Source organism: Mustela putorius, unplaced genomic scaffold (genome assembly GCF_011764305.1).
Source record: "Mustela putorius furo isolate JIRA1106 unplaced genomic scaffold, ASM1176430v1.1 tig00000139_pilon_pilon_pilon, whole genome shotgun sequence".
Taxonomy (NCBI): domain Eukaryota; kingdom Metazoa; phylum Chordata; class Mammalia; order Carnivora; family Mustelidae; genus Mustela; species Mustela putorius.
The window spans coordinates 1934432-1954927 of record NW_025421293.1 but is presented as its reverse complement, the minus strand read 5'-3'; the positions used below and the strand labels follow the sequence as shown (position 1 = coordinate 1954927).

The 20496-nt window shown below is 53.9% G+C and overlaps 1 protein-coding gene across 1 annotated transcript in view; it reads left to right on the top strand.

The window, feature by feature from the left end:
- Positions 1 to 20496, top strand: part of GALNT17 (polypeptide N-acetylgalactosaminyltransferase 17) — a 419652-nt gene that overhangs the window by 224855 nt on the left and 174301 nt on the right. Inside the window, exon 5 of the mRNA XM_004761697.3 lies at positions 920 to 1117. Coding sequence (XP_004761754.1) covers positions 920 to 1117 — 198 coding nt within the window. The remainder of the gene's footprint in view (positions 1 to 919; positions 1118 to 20496) is intronic.

Genomic DNA, 20496 nt, shown 5'->3' with positions numbered 1-20496 from the left:
TCATTATTCTCCAAGTAATGCAGAGGAACGGTATTTTCACTTGACTCTTTTCCAAAGCCGAGCGCTGTTCTAAGCAGGGAGATTAATGCCCTGGCTTGCGAGAGCCATCTTTGCCTTCTCGGATCTGGGAAACAGCCCTTGCCGACGTCTGCCTGAGAGACACACACTGGTGGGGGAGCCTGACCACCTGCTTTCTCCTGAGTGGGCGGGGCTGCACCTTGAACCCCGAGCCAGGTCCCTGCCCATCTCCCGCTGCAGCCCTGAGGGGCCGGGCTGGCTGGGAGGCAGGACTCTGCCTGCCTTTGCATTTAATTAGTTCTCTCCTGCCACTGCTAACCAATTCAATTAGATCCCTTTTAAGAAATCAATTAAATAATCAATTAAAACAACTGAAACAGTCACACACACCGAGAAACTAGTGAGATGCTTATTAAAACCAGGCCATCAAGGGCAGAAGTGACCCATTTTGGGAGAGAAAATTCAGCTCCTGCAGAAGAAACAAGAGATGTCAACCAGTGCCAGAGGGGAAATGGCAGAACTGGGAAGCCTGAGTGCGGTGTGCCTGGTGAACCGCGTGGAGTCCGGCGGGCTGGCCTCGGCACAACACACAGGCCTGGGGCGTTCGTGGGGAGAGGCCCCCACGTTCTGAATTCTTGCCCTGGGTCTCTCGGGCCCAGGGGCCAGGGGCCAGGGCGTGGGCCACACGGCACCGCCTTCCAGAGCGCGCTCCCAGGGGCACGGTCCACTCCGGGCAGGTCGCTCATATGCCTCAGTTTCCACCTGAGCCTCAGCCCACCCAGGGCCGCCACCTTCGCTATAGATCACTTCTGTGCATTCCACGTGGGGTGGGGGTCCGTGCCAGTGGGGGGGCGGGCGTGCCACAGGAGCAAGACTTTACTTCTCCTTCCCTGTGTTTCAGGGCCGAGCCGGTTCTGTCCCGAATCCAGGAGAACCGGAAGCGAGTGATCCTTCCGTCCATCGACAACATCAAGCAGGACACGTTTGAGGTGCAGCGGTACGAGAACTCGGCCCACGGCTACAGCTGGGAGCTGTGGTGCATGTACATCAGCCCCCCGAAAGACTGGTGGGATGCCGGAGACCCGTCTCTCCCCATCAGGTCGGTGCAGCCAGCTCTGGAGGCTGTTGCGTCCCCAGATCCCAGGGACGCGGGAACCCGGAGGGAGGGAGTGTAGGCGGGGCCACCCGGGGTGGCCAGCAGTGGGCAGAAGCCACTTTGGGACTTGACGGTGTCTTACTGTCAGGGCTTGCTGAGGAAGCAAGAAATGCCTTTGTCTTTAGCTAAAGGTTTCAGGTGTAGCTTATCAAACGGTGATACAGAGAGATAGGAATGTTGAGAACGTCCGCCACCTGTCATCCACCCTCCGTCTGATGGTCTGTGTCCAAGAGCTTGGCCTGTGACGTTTGCAGGGTGGTCATTCCTGTGGCTCTTTCATACCTGCAGCCCTCTCTCCCCTTTTGGTGATGTGGGAACATGGAGAAAACCGTATTTTTGTGACACTGGAGGGCCTTTGTGCAGCCCTGTCTGACTCTCGCCCACGTCCCACCCTGGTGCTCACGGAGATGAGGGCATCGGTACCCCAGAGCGCGCCAGCCGGGAAGCTCTCACGTAAGGGGTGTTGAGTACAGTGGGCTGACGCTGACGCCGTACTCCCACGGCTGCTGTGACAAATCACTACCGGCGTGGTGGCCGGAAACCACGCAGATGTGCTCGCTGCGTTCCGCAGGTCAGAGGGCCGGAGTGAGCTTTCCGGAGCTAACGGTGTGCTCAGCGAGGGGTTTCTTCTGGAGGCTGGCGGGGAGCATCCCTTTCCCTGCCTTTTCCAGCTTCTGGAAGCCCTCTGGGTTTGTGCCTCCGTCACCCCCTCGTTCCTGGGTCTGTGGCTCCGTCATCCCCTCGTTCCTGGGTCTGTGGCTCCGTCACCCCCTCGTTCCTGGGTCTGTGGCTCCGTCACCCCCTCGTTCCTGGGTCTGTGGCTCCGTCACCCCCTCGTTCCTGGGTCTGTGGCTCCGTCACCCCCCTCGTTCCTGGGTCCTGGGTCTGTGGCTCCGTCACCCCCTCGTTCCTGGGTCTGTGGCTCCGTCACCCCCTCGTTCCTGGGTCTGTGGCTCCGTCACCCCCTCGTTCCTGGGTCTGTGGCTCCGTCACCCCCCTCGTGTGGCTCCTGGGTCCTGTGGGTCTGTGGCTCCGTCACCCCCTCGTTCCTGGGTCTGTGGCTCCGTCACCCCCTCGTTCCTGGGTCTGTGGCTCCGTCACCCCCTCGTTCCTGGGTCTGTGGCTCCGTCACCCCCTCGTTCCTGGGTCTGTGGCTCCGTCACCCCCTCGTTCCTGGGTCTGTGGCTCCGTCACCCCCTCGTTCCTGGGTCTGTGGCTCCGTCACCCCCTCGTTCCTGGGTCTGTGGCTCCGTCACCCCCTCCTTTCCACTCTTCCTTCATCACACGCCCTTCTCCTCCCTCCGAAGTCTCTGCCTCCCTGCCATGCGCCCTTGTGATGACATTGACGGCCCGTGTGCAGAAGCGAAGATAACTCTCTAGCCCACAAAAAGACCTCATCTGCAAAGTCCTTTTTCCCACGTAAGGAAACGTTTACAGGTTCCGGAGATTAGGATGTGGATTTTTTGGAGGGGAGGAGGCGTTGTCCAGCCCACCACAGAGGCTGTTTCTCACCATGAGACCTGAGTCATTCGGAACTTCTGTGAGTTTTGCTGAAGGGCCCAAGTGGCTTCAGACCTTCAGGGCTCTGTCTTCAGTTAGGACAGGCGGGAGACGCTTTCCTGCCTTGGCTTGGTTTTGAGGCAGCGTCTGTTGATCTAAAGGAGGGGGCAAGAAGGAGCTGTGCGCTAGGACGAGGACTTTCGACAGGTGGTTCTGAAGTTCATAGTTGTCACATGTTGAATAACAAAGTTGCCTCGGGTTCTCTTATTTTCCTGCCCAGACTGAGAGCTGAGGACCTAATCGCTTTAGAGTAGGGCTGCCCTGGGTGGATCTGTGCAACAAGGAAGGCGATGTTTTGGGCCTAGAACTTCCTGCACCAGAGAGGTCCTGTGCCTCAGTTTCCATCCTAGTCCCAATGTTCAGTGCCGTGCTGTAGGCCATGCTCCTGGCTTCTTGCAAATACTTACGTACACTCATCAGTAAGGTGTCGCCTGGGAGCAAAGCACGACCTTTGGGGAATTTGGATTTAATGGTGGGCTGCCCCCTCACATCCATTAGGGTGGGACTGTCCAACCAACAAGCAGAGAGGAACAGGTGTTGGCAAGGATGGAGAAATTGGAATCCTTGAGCACTGCTCGTAGAAATACCAAATCATGCAGCACGAGAGTTCCTCAGGAATTTCTAAAAAACAGAATTACCATGTGGTCCAGCAGTGTCACATCTGGGTACGGACCCAAAAGAGTTGAAAGCAGCCTCTCAGAGAGAGAGTTGCACACCCATGTTCCTGGCAGCACTAATTCAAAACAGCTAGAGGGTGCTGGTGACCCAAGCGTCCACCGACGGATGGAAGGGGGATAAAACGTGGGGTGTACATGCAACGGAATATCACTCAGCCCTAACAAAGGTAGGAGGTTCCCATATAAGCTACAGCATCAGTGAACCTTGGGGACATCACATTAAATGAAATAAACCAGTTACCAAAGCCACATCCTGTATGGTTCCACTCCTGTGAGGTACCGAGCACGGCCAGATTTACGGAGATGGAGGATCGGTGGTCGTCAGGTGCTGGGAGAAGAGAGGCGTGGGTGTGTTACCCGACAGTGCCGAGTTTCGGCTTTGCAAGATGGAAAGCGTTGTGGGTTCGGGTGCGGAACAACATGGAGGAACTCAACACTGCTGAGCCGAACACACATGGCGCTTCCTCCCTGACCTCCGGCCGCCACGGATACGGGAAGGGGGCTGACACGGTGCTACCCCAGAGGCGAAGCAGTGGGAGCAGTGGCGTGCGGTCAGGTGCCCAGAAAACCGCTATTCCTACATATGAAAGGCACCATGCGAAAATGTGGCTTGTATTTTGTGAGTTACGGTAATATTAGCAGATGATTGATGCGCGCTCTACAAAGACTCAAGAAAACAGAGCTGTGGCCGTGAGTCATTAATACTGCCTGTATCTCTGACGCACAAAACAGAATCAAATACCAGCCATCTCTTCTTAATGCATCACAACTGACGAAATGCGTAGTTTGTTAATGGCGGATGGAGCTGTTCTTACAGGACAGAGGTTTATGGCCCTTCTGATGGTGCCGTGCAGAGACACTAGGATTTCTTGCAGGTGAGGACATGGTCGTTTCTGCTCCCCGACGGTGATCCTAACGCTTCGGGAGCAATGGTTTTATTTTGGGGGAAGGGCACGGTGGGGGGAGCATTTCACCATCCACAGGGCGCGGCCGGGTGAGCCGTGGACGCCGAGTCTTCCCAGGTGACGACATAATACAGGAGATTTTGCATTAAGAAAATTTATATCCTTAAAAAAGAGGAAAATGTGTAACTTTTCTGTTTTACTTCTTTCCCTTTTCTTCCTCTATAGGTGCTTTTCCCCTGCCTGGTAAATGGTTTATTTCCACGGTTTTCCATCTGTTCTCTGCCCTCCTTTGTGTCCACCAGGGCCGCTAGAGCGGAGAGGGGGCCGGTGCCGTGACGCAGAGCAGAGTCTGGGTATGGGGGTGGGGTGCGGGGGCTGAAGAATGCATTGCGCCCCCCCAAGAAGGCAGCTGCTCCCAGCCCCAGGGGACTGTGCTAGCCGGGGGGCAGGGACCCAGGGCTGGCCTTTGCTGGGTCCTCAGACTTTGAAGAGAACACACAAATCCAGATCATTCCATGAAGTCTCTTGTTTTCTAAATATTGGCCCCCAAATCCCTCTTTTTCGACGCTGTGCAGGAGACTTGTGTCATTCCCAGGACAGCCATATCCCTGCTTCTCACACCGGGAGCCTGGGCACCTGCGCTGTGTGGCGTGACCGTGGGACTGGGGGGTTTGGGGAAGGGTTACTCGGAGCTGCAGGAGAAGCTTAGTTAGGCTTTCAGGAGCTTGAGTTAAGCCTTACGAGGTCCCCGTGGCCTCCACTATGTGTCATTGCCCTCTGCTGCCGGGACTCTTCAGGGAAGGACTGAGGGCCCGGTCCAGCTCTTGCCTCGCAGAGCAAGGTCTCACGTCTTTGTATAAGCCCTGATTTTTCTCCAGAGTGACACTATGTCCAGGGTCACATCGGTAATGTTTCTGAGTCAAGGACCTCTTGCCTAAGCTAATGAAAGGCATAGATCGTATCGACCCTGAACTTGTCCGATCGGACAGAACTTTTCATATAATTTCATAAACTTCGTGAGGCCCGAATGATTCGCAGGGCTCCTGTTACGAACCAGTGCTGCGTTCCTACTTGCCTCTCCCAGTCGGAGAGCCTCTCTCTACCGTCTTTATCGCCCACCAGACCGTAGACCTGTGAAGCCAGGAGTGTGGCTGGGTCACGGCTGCGGACCCCCTGCTCACCTACTACCTGGCACTTAGTCGTCTGCTGAGAATCTTCAGTGAATGACCGAATGGGTGAGTGACAGTTGAGGCTCTGAAGAGCCGTCCGCCCGAGCAATCAGAGAGAGAGCGGCAGTGCCCAGAGGTCCTTTAGAGAAAGACAAGGAGAGCCTGACTATTTCTGGGGCGGAGGGAGCCTCCGTAAGGGAGACTGACGGGTCTTGGTGAATGATCAGAGATGTATGAGGACAGTCGGGGAGTAAGAGATTTAATAACGGGAAGACCCGGCACACCACTGGGTTGAAGGGCTCAGCCCCTCATGGCCTTGCTGAAACCGTTTTAAGGGAGCATTCGGGTCCGAAGCCAGCTGGCAGTGTGCGGAGGGACGGATGGAGTATGAAGACCTTGGGGAAGCGAGTGAGGGGTTTGGGGCAGCCTGGACTCGGTGGGGGGAGGGCGGAAGCTGCGGAGGAGGGTGAGGAGAGATCAGGTGATGTGATTTTAGGAATGGGAGAAACTGAGCGTGCACCCCAGGGCGCGGGAGAGCAGAACTCCTGGGTGTAACGGTCAAACCCCGCTGTCTCGGTTTCCTCCTCCTCGGTGCCGTGAGCCTTCTCCTGCCCTGATGGAAACCCCGGTAGACCTCGTGATGTTTCTTATCACTCTTGGGTTAGGCAAGTCCTGGGGCCACTTACGTCACACATCAGCCTCAGTGCACTATGGATATTGTCCCATCTCCTGTCATCATAAAAACTTGAACCTCCTTGAATTTAAGAACGCTTCAGGGCACCTGGGTGGCTCAGTCGGTTAGGCGTCCGACGCCTGATCTCAGCTCAAGTCTTGATCTCAGGGTGGTGAGTTCAAGCTCTGTATTAGGCTCCGTGCTGAATAAGATGCCCTCCTGTCCCTCGCTGACCCTTTGCAGTAGGGGAGTGGCCTGTTGCTCACTCCTCTGTCCCACGGGAGGTGCGGAGGAAGGATCTTCCCGTTGTCCAATGTAGGGCCGGGCAATCTGAGCCTCGATCCTGCTTTATCAAGGCGGCAGGGACTCTCCCTCCTTGGGCCTCTTCCCGTGCTCTTTCCGCCTCTGGCTTAGCGTCCGCCCCGCACCCTCTAACTGCTGGGGTCCCTGTGCTGCAGAGCTGCCTTTTACTTCCAGGTAGTTAATTCATAAATTTACATATGCATTTTAAGCACTTATTTTTTTCAAGCTTTCCTGAGCGATGATTGACAAACAAGAACTGTGTGTACTTACTGGGGACAGTGTTCTGGCACAAAATGGCTGCCGAGGTCAGGTCAGGGAACGCGTCCATCACTTTACAAAGTCACTGTCTTTGAAAGGGTGGGAGCCCTCAAGATCTCTTCCCTCGGCTGACTTGGAGCCTGCAGGCGGTTACTAACACGCGCGGTCACCGTGCGTCCGTCCGATCTCCGGAACTCCCCGGCTTGAGGTTCCGTGTCTGCTCTTGGCCCAGCGCCTCGCCGCTCCCCCCAGCCCCGGCCCCCGGCCCCCGGCCCCCGCTGTGCTGATCTCTGCTCCCTGACGAGCCCCGTACGCGGGAGCACTCACTCCCTACCTGTGTCTCTCCGTCTGGCGTCTGACCCTCGGCAGGACGCCCTCAAGGTCCATCCGTGTGTTGCAGACGGTGGGATTTTCTTCTTTCTCCGGCACGTCACGCCTTCTCGGTCCAGTTCACCCATCGACGGACACGTAGATGGTTTCTGTGTCTTCTAGGGTGCGATTCTAGGCCTTCCTTTTTTTCTGTTTTGCTGACGATTTTATTTAAGGTGGTAAAGCGCACGTGACACAAATTTTACATGTTAACCATTTTATGGTATCGGATTCAGTGGTGTTCCTTGCACTCGCACTCCTGTGCACGCATCAGCACTTCCTGCCCAGTTCCCTCCCCAGTAGACACTCACCCCTCCCCCCTCCCCACTCCACCCTCCCCCACCCCCGCCGCGTCCCTGGCAGCGGCATCTGCTGTCTGTCTCTGGACGTCCTGTTCCGGACGGTTCGTGCGCGCGGAACCATACAGTCCCGGGGCTTGTGCTTGGCTTCTTTGACATCACCCACGGTTTGCGAGGTTCGTCTGTGTTGTAATGTGAGTAGTTCCCTCCTTTTCTATACCGAGCTTTAATGATGGCCCTTTTGAAAGTGGTCACGGGTCAGCATTTGCTCTGGGTTCCGTGTCTGCGTCCCAGGAGTCACACACTGAGAGGTGACACCCCTGTCTACCCGGGCTCCGCTCTGCTCCACAGGCCACTTTCCCTACCCCTGCGGCAGGGAGGGGTGAGGGGGTTTTCTGCTGCCGGGAGCACTGGCCGTCAGGCTTGGGTCAGACGGTAAGACCCCCTGCTCCGGGGAGCACCTCACTCTGGGGGAGCTCTCCTCACACATTGTCCCCTGAAGGCCACTCCCTTACCAGCTGCTTCTCAGCTTCCGACTTTGGAACTCCTGCCCGATCTCCCTGAATTTGTCGTCTGTTGCTCGAACGTCCTCTTCCCAGGTGAGGACAGGAAGACTGCCGTTTAAACACGACGCACAGGGGCGCCGGGGCGGCTCAGTGGGTGAAAGCCTCTGCCTTCAGCTTGGGTCCATGATGCCAGGGTCCTGGGATCGAGCCCCGTGTAGGGCTCTCTGCTCCACAGGGAGCCTGCTTCCCTTCCTCTCTCGCTGCCTGCCTCTCTGCCTACTTGTGATCTCTCTCTGTCAGATAAATAAAATCTTAAAAAAAAAATTTCTAAAACATTTCTAAACACTACGTACAGTTGAAGCCACGGCGCAAGGAGAGGGAAGGTCTGGAGACACAGGAGGGAGGGAGGGGCTGGTGGGAGCGGAGGACCCCGGAGTTCGGGGACGAGGTCAGGCCATGAACTCAGATGGCGGTTTGGTCTTGGAGAGCAGGAGGAGAGAGCTCATGGTTTATGACCACGTTCTCTTTGGGGAAGAGGAGGAGAAGTCACCCTTAAGAGTGGGAGCTAGGCCTTCGTGTGGGGGGTCATGGGAAAGTGATAAAGGTCTGGAGTCTTTTCCAGAAGGAAAGAGAGTGGGTGAGCCAACCAAGGACAAAGGCGTCGTTGACGGCGGTTTGGGGGATCTGGGAACATCCGACAAATCTCTCATGAGAATTCCTTGACAAAAGAACTACTATGAATTCAGTTGTACTTGGATATGAACTCAAATTTTATGATTTGTAACATAATGTCCTCCTATCTGGAAACCAGTAGCAGAAAGGGGATCTAGTCTACACAGCCTGGAGACACCCAGATTGGGTGCGTCGTGAATTCACAGAAACCTCACTGAGCTCAGCAGCCTGCAGAAGGTGTGTAGCTCGCAGCGTGGCAATCGCTAATCTTCCCAGTTCTTTCCAGCTGTAAAATCCGAGAGTTTTACCAGGAGGCCGGGGTCTCCGGTGGCACCAGAAATGGGCCATTTTCCAGGGCACTGCTTCTGGGGGCTGTCTGCAGTTGAATGAGGCATCTTCTGGGTGGTGCTGGGGGTGCCCGCCGGCTCTGTGCTAGGTGACCCTGTAATTAGTGGCATTACTCATTAATAACTAATTCAGGCTGATGATTAATAATTAGCCATCCTAAATCCAACATATAATTTTAACATATAATTATAAGGCACAGGAACCATTAGAGGCTGTTAGTTGAAAGGGCTGTCCTGGATTTGTGTGGCTGCTGGTGTCTCAGATTCTATACACAAATGTATATAGTGGAAAAGGGTTTTTTTCTCCCTTCCTAGGGGAATATCACTGGCTTACACACGGGGAAATCCTTACATGGAAAACCCGATTTTTCTAGACTTTTAAACAGAGATCTCTTCCCTAGGCATCAGCAAATGTATTTTAGGAACCAATTTTGTGCTCAGCCTTGTAGGGACTTTAGGGGGACAGGGTCGGTGAAGGCCGTGGTCCTCCCAAAGGAGGTGCTGGGCTGGTTGGAGACCCGGGACCCAAGTGGGCACAGTTGCATTTAAGTGCAAGGAAGTGTGGCTTGACGGGAGGGGGGTTAGCTTTGTGAGTGGAGCGGATGGAGAGCTCATAAAAACCGTAATTAATGTTGGAATTTTCCATGTGCCGGGTTTTAATCTTATGCTGTACACATTTCAAATCCATCTACACCGGATGCCCTTGGAAGTGAGTATCATCATGGTCTCCATTTCACAGACGGGGCGAGCACTTTTCTCAGGGTCACAGGCTTAGTGAGAGAGAAGCGAGCAGGCCAGTCACGTCGCCCAGAGTCCGTACTCTTCCCCATGTGCTGTCTCTCTTGGAAAGGATGGGACTTTCTGGGACTTGCAGGCTGACATCGCATCTGGGAGACAGCACAATTAGAGGGCTGGGAGTGAAAAATGAGTGTGTTTGGGGTCCCCAGACTGCCCTCAGGTGTGATGATGATTCAACAGAAGGACTCACAAAACTCAGAAAAGCAGCCATGCTTCCCTTTACCACGTTGTTAGAGTAGAAGGGCACAGATGGAAATCAGGAAAGGAAGAAGATGCATAGGACAGAGTCCAGGAGAACCAGGTGTGAGGTTCGGGCTGTCCTCTGCCGTGGGGCTGCACAGACAGCACCTCATGTCCCGGCGGTGACACTGAACCGCAGGTACGGAGCAGGGCCAACCAGGGAAGCTCTCCCGAGCCTTGGCCTTCCCGGTTTTCAGTGGCGGTCAGTCATGGAGGCACGGCGTGCCGGGCGACTGGCCTTGGCCGTGCAGTCTCCGCCTCCCTCACCCAGAGCTTAAACTAGTGTGGTCCAGGGCCTCAGGCCCGTGAGACACTCGAAGCAGGCAGGAGACCTCCAGGGCCTATTGCTTATCTTCCGGGGCCCCGGCCAGGGCTAGTTCTTTCTTTAGAACGTGCAGGATTGGGGCAACCCAAGTCCACGGAATTAGCCATGTAGGACACCCGGAGGTTGAGGGATCTGGGGTGTGGTGAGGAGGCTGAGGGTAGGGAATGTGCACTGAAAACGAGAGGAGAGATTCCAGACCAAGTGGGTCAGAACAGGAAGTCCACGTCACGCAGAGTTCTCCAAACCGAACAGAGGAGCCCAGAGTCCGCCCAGCGGTCAGACGAGGTGGACGATGAAACACGGATGGGAGAGACAAGTAGAAGAGCAGCTGTCTTGGCCTGGAGAAGGGGCGGGGAGAGGAGGGACTGCTGAGGAGCAGGAGGCCTTTGGGGGAGTGATACAAATGTCCCAGAAATGATCTTGGCGAGGATTGCACAATTCTGTGAGCATATCCAACACTGTAGAATTGTGCAGTCTAAATAGACGAATCGCGTGGAATGTGAATTCTATCTTCGGAGCGGATGGCCGCCGCGGATGGCCGACCTTGCAACGAGATGAAGACCGTCGGGTGTTAATTCTTGGCTCCCAGTCTTGTGCCGTCCCCTTTGGAGGGACGTGGCCGGACAGCACAGAGAACGCAGCTGATTAAACTGGGGCAAATCCCAGAGCAGCAGAACGTCGCGGTGGAGTCGCTAGCAGAGATGGGGCAGAAGCTGACCCCCGCCCAGAGTCAGCCAGGTCTTCCTGGCCACCGTGGGCTGGGCCTCTGGTGCTGGCCGCCTGCGGCGTGTGGGGAAGGACAGACTGAAGACCACAGTGGCTTGTACTTGCCTCTGGGTCTAGGAAAGGAGAGTCTGGAGAGGAATCTGGCTCGGGGGCCAGCTGAAGTCTGTCCCAGTTCAGGAAGAGAAAAATCACAGTGGAAAAGCCTCACCTTCTTCTCCTGCCTGTGGCTGTCCAGTGACAGAGGAGGGACCGGGTTGATTTTGCTACCAGAGACCCCAGACGTGAGGCAATTTACAGTTAAAAAGAACCTCCACAAAACGCCGCTTGCTTTCTTCAGGGGACAGCCCTGGAGGAGCCCCGTTGGTAGAAGGTGTGGGTTTGGTCCTTACTCGTCAACTGTGGGGTTTCCTCTCCCTCCGGAGCATGAAGAGTTAGGAGGAGGATCAGGGCTGGGGCGGACTCTGCGTGCGGTGTTTTTCCCTCTCTGCCTCCTGAGCCTTCATTCCTGCTGCGTATGGAACTCTCTTCTAAGCAGGGCAGAGGCTTCTCTACTTGTGTTTTGGTCCTTTTCAAGTTTTCCCGTGTTTGTCCATTTTTGAGACCCCAGGTGAGAACTCGGTGAGTGAGAATGACCACCGGGGAAGGAATGGATGCGTTCTTGCTTTTCTGTCCTTTGTAAGAGTGTCCAGCAGAAGCCGCGTCCACTCCTCTGAAGCATTTGAAGTTGGGTCAGACAGTTAACTGGGAAGAAGGCCTCGTAGCGATCGCGGTTGTCCAGGACCTTGACGCAGCGTCATCCTCACGTTTCTCACTTCTGGGAAAGGAGCAGGTCCAGCCCACCTGGAAACACAGGATGGCCTGGGTCTGCTCTGCGTGGCCGTCCATGGCTGACTGCTGCCTGTTCACGGTGCTCCAAGCTGGGACGGGGCGCCTGGCTGGCTTTGTCGTTAAGTGCCTGCCCTCAGCTCAGATCATGATCCCAGAGTCCTGGGATCGAGCCCGGCCTCAGGCTCCCTGCTCAGCGAGGAGCCTGCTTCTCCCTCTCCCCCGCCACTCCCCATGCTCACGTGTTTTCTCTCTCAAGTAAATAAAATCTTAAAAAAAAAAAAATTAAAAAGCTGGGAGCCAGCACTTCTCAACCGCTCTGTGTGTCGGCAGCATCGTGGGAGAGAGACAACATTGCCACAACCTGTTTTGGGGTCAGATTTGACCACTGCCTTTGAGCCTTAGTTTACTTCTCTGTAAAAGGGGTAGATGTGCCCCAGACCCATTCTGCAAGACCAGGAACAAGCCACTTGACCTCTCTGTGCGTCAGACCCCACCTGTCCGTGAGGGCAGTGACCGATTTTGTAGGATTGTCGTGAAGATGAATACATACAAACTGCTTGAAAATGCCTGTTGTAGGTGTTGTTATTAGGGCTCTTCTGTGTTCTGCGGTGGCAAGCCTGCTTCTCCCTGTAGGGGCCCTACAACTCTCGTCTGCATGCTTGGTCCATTCCTCCAACTCTGCATGGTCAGGACAGCTCACCTGACCGCTGGGTTAGCCCTCCCCGATCTCCTGCCCACGGAGCAGAGTGCCGCACGCCAGCAAGGAAGCGGCAGTTCTAACAAAAGGGCATTTGCCCTGACAGAGGAGAGGCCCACAGTCCTCCCGTCAGTCCCGTCGGGGAGGCTGTTCGTTGTAAAACAAAAGCGTGCTTACACATTGGTGAACAGACCGCTTTGGGGCGAAATAAATGGTATTTCTTAACACCCCTTCTGTACCTGCAACACCAGCCTGGGTAGATGAGTGTTTCTTTTTGCATGACACCCTGAAACCGCTGCCCGATGCCGTTCTCTTGGAAGCAGAGTTCCCAGGCAGTGCCGGGAGCCAGAGCAAGGCTCGCAGGGCAGCCGCTCTCGGCGAGGACAGACAGATGCCCGCCTCCGTCGGCCAGCACGTGTGATGACAGAGCGGAGGGTGGGTAACTCTGAGTAATTCGGGGAAGGTTCTCCTCCTCGCTTCCAAAGAGGCTCGGCGTTCTGGGCTGCCAAACAGCAGACAAGTTTCCTTTTAAGTGAAAGGTTTTAAAAATAGAAGATACTTTGCCTCTGAGTTAAATGCCCAGGTCCTGAGTTATTGCTGGACATGAGTCGGGAGCAGTGGGGCCGTTCATCCTGCCAGGGGATCTGGCGAGGCCTCCATTCCTCAGCGGTTGGAGCTGGGTGGGTGTGATTGCGGACGGGGTGGGGAGGGGCAGGCTCCCAGTAGGCCCTCTTCTAGACGGTTCCAGACGTGCTGTCGTCCAGTCTTGCGCGTGTCTTCCTTCTCCTGCCGTTCTCCGCTCCACCTTCAGAGCCCAAAAAGCAGCTACAGGAGACTCAGACTGAGTTTGGAGCAGAAAAAGCCCTTCTCTCCCTATTCCCAGCTGCCCCTTGGCTTTCTCTATGGCGGAGTGTGGAACTCCGGCCCATTGCGTCCACGGGGCCCCGTTGCTCCCTGTCGTTTTGAGGGCACCTTCTGGATGCAGTGCCTCAGATACGGGTCGTAGCGGGTCCCAAGCCCAGCCGGCCTTCGCCGTTCGTGCACTCCCCGCTAGCACCACCAGACTCGCCGTCGCCCACCACAGACCAGCTCGGCCCGGCTTTCCCAGACGTGCAACGTTAGTCCCATTTCAGGCTCAGTTTGGAGCTGAGCCCCTCTCCACTTCCTCCTCTCTTTTGTGGAAAGACGGGGACATGTGACTGTTGTATTTCTCTTAGACTGGGGAGAAAGCAGATAGAGTGTTCCGTAAGAGCCCGGGAAATTATCCATCAGCAGTGAGAGCAGAGCCTGTGGTGTGCTTCCCCGCCGGGTGCAGCCCGCTGGCCAGGTTCATCTGTCCAGGTCCATCCCGCTGGCCAGGTCCAGCCTGCTGCCCGGGTTCAGCCCGCTGTCCAAGTTCAGCACACAGAGCGGTTTGCTCTTAACTCGTGGGCATGCAGGCATTCCTCATCCCGTGGACGGCGCCCGGTTTCCATGGCTGCAGTTCACCCCAGACTTTCCCAAAGCAGGAAGTTCAGGTTGATGCTTTGCAATCTCTCTGGATTTTAGGTCAGAGTTGTCGCCGGTTTGGCTCCCGCAGGGCTCTAAAAATAGCTTTTGCAGCCAACGCACACAGAAAGTCAGGGGCAGCGGGCTTCGTTTTCCCCCAAGAAGCTGCGTCAGTAAACCTCTCGGTCTCGCATCCTCACAGCCGCAGGGAGGCGGTGACGCGCTGTCTGGGCCGTTAGGGACAGTATCAGTAGGAGTAGCGTGTGATGGAGGCCGCCCCTTCGCAGCCTTTTGAGGTCGGGCAGCGTCTGCGGTCTGGGAAAGCGTCCCTGCGCGGCGGTCCTTTCTGGACCCGGTAGGATGCACAAGTCAGTATTTTGGAGTTTGACTTACGTGCGTGAAGTTCAGTGAACCCCCGGGTTCCTAAGAAGTTGAACTTACAGGAAAAACGGGAGAAGCGATCCTTGAGCGTCTTCTATTAATGTTGATTTCCGGCTGCGGCGTCCGCGGAGGCGGCAGACGGCTCTGCAGACCGGACGGGTCGTGTGGCAGGTGGGAGCCCCCGCGGGCTGCGGCCGAGCCTGGGAGCCGCGGCTTCTCTCGCTGGAGGCCGGTTTCGTCGCGGGCCCGGCTGCACACGGTGTCGTTCCTGGATTTACTTCTGTGTCTTTCCGCCTGTCTCAGAAAGGCTGACGGCACGTTTGCTTCCTCCTGCACCGAGAGTCAGACGGGTAAGGACTTGGAACCCAGGCGCTGGCGCTGTGACTTCCGTAGACGTCGCTCTGCGCCCCTCGTGCCCTGGTGACGGACGCGTGCGATTCTGGAGTACGTGGGAGCCAAGAGGCAGGGAAGCCAAGGCGCGGCCGTTAGCCTGCATCCTTCCACTGCTCTGGCCCCAGCCCCCGTTCAATGCTCCGAGGTGGACGGAATGATAAGAGCGTGTCTGCTGCGGAGTCCTTACGAAATCGCTCTGGCTTCCTTCCGCGGCCGGGACAGAAAGGCGCGGAGTAGCGAAGCCTCCGCTGACCCAGCGGCTCGTACCTCTTGAACCTTCACTACACCTGTGCTCACCCCCAGGGGGACAGCTGCTGGGTCGGGGCTCCTGAGCGCAGTTTGTCCCTGAGGAAATGCTCGGCCTCCTGCGAACAGAATGCTCAGTCCAGGTGGTGGGCGGGTGGGGACGGGGTGGGGACGGGTGGGCTCGTCCCCCCGCAGCTGAGCGGAAGCCCCGAGGTCATGTGTGTCTCTTCTCCCCGTGGGCAGGGCCCCAGCAGGGGCCGAGAGCCCGCCTGACTGGGATCCGATCTCTCGGTGGGTCAGCACGCGTCCACCTCCGGGCCGAGGCGTGTGCTGGGGGCGGGCGCCCGAGCCGGGTGCTCCTTCTCCCACTCGCCCCCGCGTCCGCTGCGGGCCCAGCCTGCCCTCGGGAGAGACCCCGCTGCTCTCTGACTCTCCACTCAGCCTCCCCCTTCCCTCCCCTCCCCCCGTGGCCACACTGCGCCATCGTGGCCGTTTGGATGAGGCGGGTCCCACACGCATGTGGGGCCCCTGCGAGGCAGGCTCCTTCTGTGGCCCCCAGGAGAATGGAGGCAAAGCCCACCCCCGTGCCCCCCGCGCCGGCCTCCCTGGGGAACGCATCGCTCCCTCTCTCTGGGCTGCACCTGGCCCTTGTCCCTTCTCGCCCCCTCCCTGTCCCCCGTCTCCTTCCTATGGGACTGGAGGCAGAAAACCACGGGCTTCCGTTTACAGCACATCTTCTTGCTTCTCAGCACCCACCAGCGCAGGGCTGTACTGGAGTGAGAGCGCTTCCTTCCCGCTCTGAGAGCCCGGCTGGCTCCGAGCTGGGCTCCCCCGGGAAAAGGCAGTGAAGGCGCTGGGAAGCCCCCGCGGTCCCGCCGGGCACCTGAGAGCAGGGAGCAGAGGTCACGGAGCCCAAACCAGGGATGGTTCTCAAACTGCCGCCTCTAGCACGCGGGTTTGGCCTCTTCTGGAGCAAAGAGAGCACGGGTTCGTGAAGAACAGCTTTCTCGAGGCTCTTCTTCCATGCCAGGTTTTGGAGGACGGCTGGGGACGGCGGCAAAGACCCCGCGTCTCCCCGGCTTGTTCATTCCCAGCTCTCCTGAGATCCCCACCCTGTCTTCTCTCCGGATTTTGTCCTGCTCTGGTCCTGGGCCCTGGCGTCTGACCTGGTGGCCCGGCTGCAGTCGTGCGCCGAGAAGCAGTGTTCCCACCTCGAACCTCGAGCCGCCAGGCGTCCCTGAGGCTCCCCTTCTCCCGCCGCCGGCGCTCTCCCAGCATCTCTCCCAGGAGCTCTCTGCCTTGCTCATGGGGCTCCCGGAGTGGCGGCTCCACAGTGAGACCCTCCACTCCACCAGGGGCCTCTCCCCCAGAACCCCGGCGTCCCAGGACCAGGGGCTTTTCTTTGGCCAGACCTCAGGGATGCATCCACTCAGAGTCCTGGCCTCCGGGAAGTCATCACCAGGCCGGCCCTGCCATCACACCCCCGAGTCCCGCATCTCCGCTGGCCTGCCGTGCCCCTTTCCCCAGCTCCGTGTCTCCCTTTGGATTTCTGGTCACCCGATGGCTGACCTCTGATTTTAAGCTCCTGCAGCCCTTAAATGCAATCATTTTGCCTGAAGGGCTCAGCTGCTCCAGCCAACCTCTGTGCTTCTGGGGCTGGGACGGCGTTCCCGGACTTCAAATGACCACCGTGACCTTCCCACTCGTAGTCTCTGCGTGTCTCTTTGAATGCAGTCTCAGGCCTCAAAGTAGTGAAGAATGGTGGTTCGACGGGTTGTGAATGTTTACACAACTGGGACATCCGTCTCATCTGCCCCCAAACCCTTTGGTATCTTAAAAGCAATGACACACGGGGAAGAAACCCCCGACACCTGTCGTCATCACTGGAAAGCGGGAGTTCTTGCTTGAAGAAACTTGAAATTGCAGAGACTTCAAATCCGGAAGAGTATGAGGAGGGAGGAGCAGGGTCCGACAGCCGTGAAATGAGAGCTTTGTGATTTGTCTGTCGGCATTCAGGAGGGGGAGAAAGAAGAGTCATTTTCTGCTCTGCTTCTACTCCAGATGTTGTCTCCCAGCCCAGCAGAGAAGAACACGGACAGTGGCGAGGAGACTGGGGAATTTGAAAATCCCGTTGTAAAAAATACTTTTTTATTATGTGTTCATTGTAAAGTTAATATTCATTGTACAAATTTAAAAAATACAAGTATAGGATGATGACTCATCATCAAATCCCCGGTGATCATCACGATGACGGTTTCATGAGGGTCTTAACGTATTTTAAATGACGTGGTCCTTCTATGAGATTGATGTGCACGTGCATTTTAAAAGTCTAGGACATGCTCTAGAAGGCTCTGTTCGCTCTCTAGAGGGACCACTCTCCACTCTTGAAAATGGCCCTTCTGTCTTCCTGTCTCTTTCCAAATAATATACTTCTAGTCCTACTTGTTTTTTGAGATGTAAGCAGGATTTCTTGACTTCCTACTCATAGCTATCCCTGCCGCATTTGCCTGCACTTTTCGTCCCCGTTCTGTCCCCCGTGGTAATTATGCTGTGATTTTGTTCAGATCATTTAAAAATATTTGTAGTACTGTAACTTAGTGTGGATGTACACGGTACACTTGGTTATTTCCTCTTTCCTGCTCAGCTTTTTGTTTCTCCTGTACGTAGTCCTTCTCTGATGGTTGCTTTGTTTTCTAGGTACCCATCACTAATCCAACGCTAGACCATCTGCCTCTTGTCTGAATTCCCCTTCAATTCAGGAAAAGGCTCCAGAGCGCTCTGGCCCTTTGCAGTGGAATAGGCTGTGCAAAATAGCACGGGTTCTAGACTTTCCTTGCCCTCTCTCCTGGGTGTGGTCCTGTGTTCCAATCTCATGCCTTGGTTTTCTTGGCTTACCCCTTCATTTTAGTGTTGCATATCTTCAAGTAAAGTTTTTAGTCCTGGCTTATCTAGAAATATCTGGATTCATGCTTCACACTTGGACTGATTTTCCTTCCCTATTTTGAAGGCTGTGTTTTACTGCCTTCTAACTTTCAACACGGCTCTCGGGACGTTCAGAGCCATTTTGACCTTGGTTCTTTGAAGGTGACTTGCCATTATCTTTTTAGAAATTCTTTTTACCCCACGTATTCTGTAATTTCCTGACAACGTGCTTTGGATTTACTTCTATCCATTGTGCGGGATGCTTGGTGGAGCTTTCTAATGGAAACACATATTTGTTGTTGATACTCTTTATTTGTGTGTGCATGCATGCATGTGTGTGTGTGTGTGTGTGTGTGTAGGTGTGTTTGGCGCTCTTCATTTTTGGAACTTGTTTTGAGTGTCAGACCTCCTGGACCAATTCTCTAAGTTTTTAATCTTTACCTTTCTATTTTTCATTTTTTACCTTTTGACTATACATTCTGGGAAATATGCTTCACCTGATTTTCTAAACTTTCTATTTCTGCTTTTGTATTTTCATTTTCAAGTGTTCCTATCAGTTCTATAACTCATCTTTTGCCGTAACACCCAGTTCTTGTTTTATGAATGTGATATAGTCTCTGATTACCTGAGGATATTAAATTTTTTTTTTCGAAACAAAAGGCACGCATGTCTCCCAAACATGATGTTGAATCAAAGAATTCAGCTCCCAAATAGTATACACTGTTTGATTCTTCTTATATAAATTTCAAAATCATGTACCATCAATCTGCAAGGTTAGTACTCAGGATAGATAGTAGTTACCGTTGAGCAGGTAACCCGAGTAGGGACTGGAGGAGCTCACTGGGAGATTCAGGGAGACTGGTCATCGTCTCTTTCTTGACTTGAACGATGCTTAAATGGGTATGCTCAGTTTTTTAACTGACAGGACAGGGCTGAATGCTTGAGATTTTTGTGCTTTTGAAAAAAAATGTGTGCTCTACTTCAACTAAAGGTGTTCTTTAAAAAAAAAAAGATTTTATTTATTTATTTGCCAGAGAGAGAGCACGCAAGCCAGAGAGCCCACGGAGGGGAACAGTAGGCAGAGGGAGAAGCAGGCCCCCCGATGAGCAAGGAGCCTGATACGGGACTTTTTCCAGGACCCTGGGATCAAGACCTGAGCTAAAGGCAGACGCTTCAACTGATTGAGCTACCCAGGCGCCCCTTGATAAAAAGTTTTCATTAGAAATGACAACTGACCGCATTTCTGAAGTCTTTATAAGTTCTAATAATTTTTGTTGACTTTTTCTTTCCCTTCATTGTATTTCCCTTTTTAATTGCGTCCACTGAAGTCTACAGAGCAATATTGAATATCGATGGTAACGGCAGATCCTTATCTCATTTCTGACTTAGTGAAATGCTCTGAGGATTTCACCATCATAACTAGTACTGGATGTTTGTTTGAAAAAGACGTCAGGTTCAGGAGACTTACTTTTTAATTTTGTAGATTTTCCTTGAAAATGCATACATAATGTTTTTATATGTCTTTTTGCTATTTATCAGTGCGATTATTTTTCCTCTTGATTTATTAATATTTTGCATTGTATTCATAGATTGTCTAAAATAGGGCCATATTTTTATCCCTAGAGTAAACTCTACTTGTTAAAATTTTCAGTATTCAATTGATCAGTGACACGTGTATATAGTTTTTCCTTTAGATTGTGTATATGCTGTTTTTTCTTAAAAAAAAGAAAACCAGCCCTGTTGAAATAAAATTCGCAGTCATACATTTTATCCATTTAAAACATATAATTAAATGAGTTTTTTGTATCTTCAGAGTTGTACACACATTACTGTGATTTTTAGTACATAATTCATCACCCTTAAAAGAGATCATCTACTACTTTCCTCTGACCCCCACAGCCATAGGCAATCACTGATCTTTCTGTCTCTGTAGATTTGCCTGATCTGGACATTTCATGCAAACGTGGTAAGTGTGTGTGTTGTGACTGGCTGGGTTCACTTAGCCTGATGTTTTCAAGGTGTGTGTGTGTTCACTTTACTGCCTTTATGCTGAGCCTTGTACGTGTGTGGAAAAAATGACCAACTTTCCCATTTTCTTTTATGTTCTGTGCTATTTCAGATTACATGGTATTTTTCTATTCCTCAAAAAAAAAAAAAAAAAAAGACAATTTATTTGTAGTATAATCTGGGTCGAGTGCCTTTTTGGATAGTAATCTCAGATGACTTTTCCAGGATTTGGAAGTGGTTGGCCCCTTCCGGGTTTCAGCTCTGTCTCAGAAAGCTTTCCGGAGTGGCATTGCTTCCCTTCCTTTATCATTAAAACATGTAAAAGCTTCTTTATGTGTGGCCAAAGCCTTTTTCTCAGTCCTAATGGCATTTATGTGGTTTTTTTTTCACTCCTTTTAAAATTAGATTTAATTTTATAATCTATTTAGCTGGCCTTTTTGGAGAACCGGCTCGCGATGTTCTGATTCCTCTCTTTCCCTATATTTGAATTCTGCGACTTCCGTCCTGTCCCCTGTCACCTTGGCTTCTTGCTT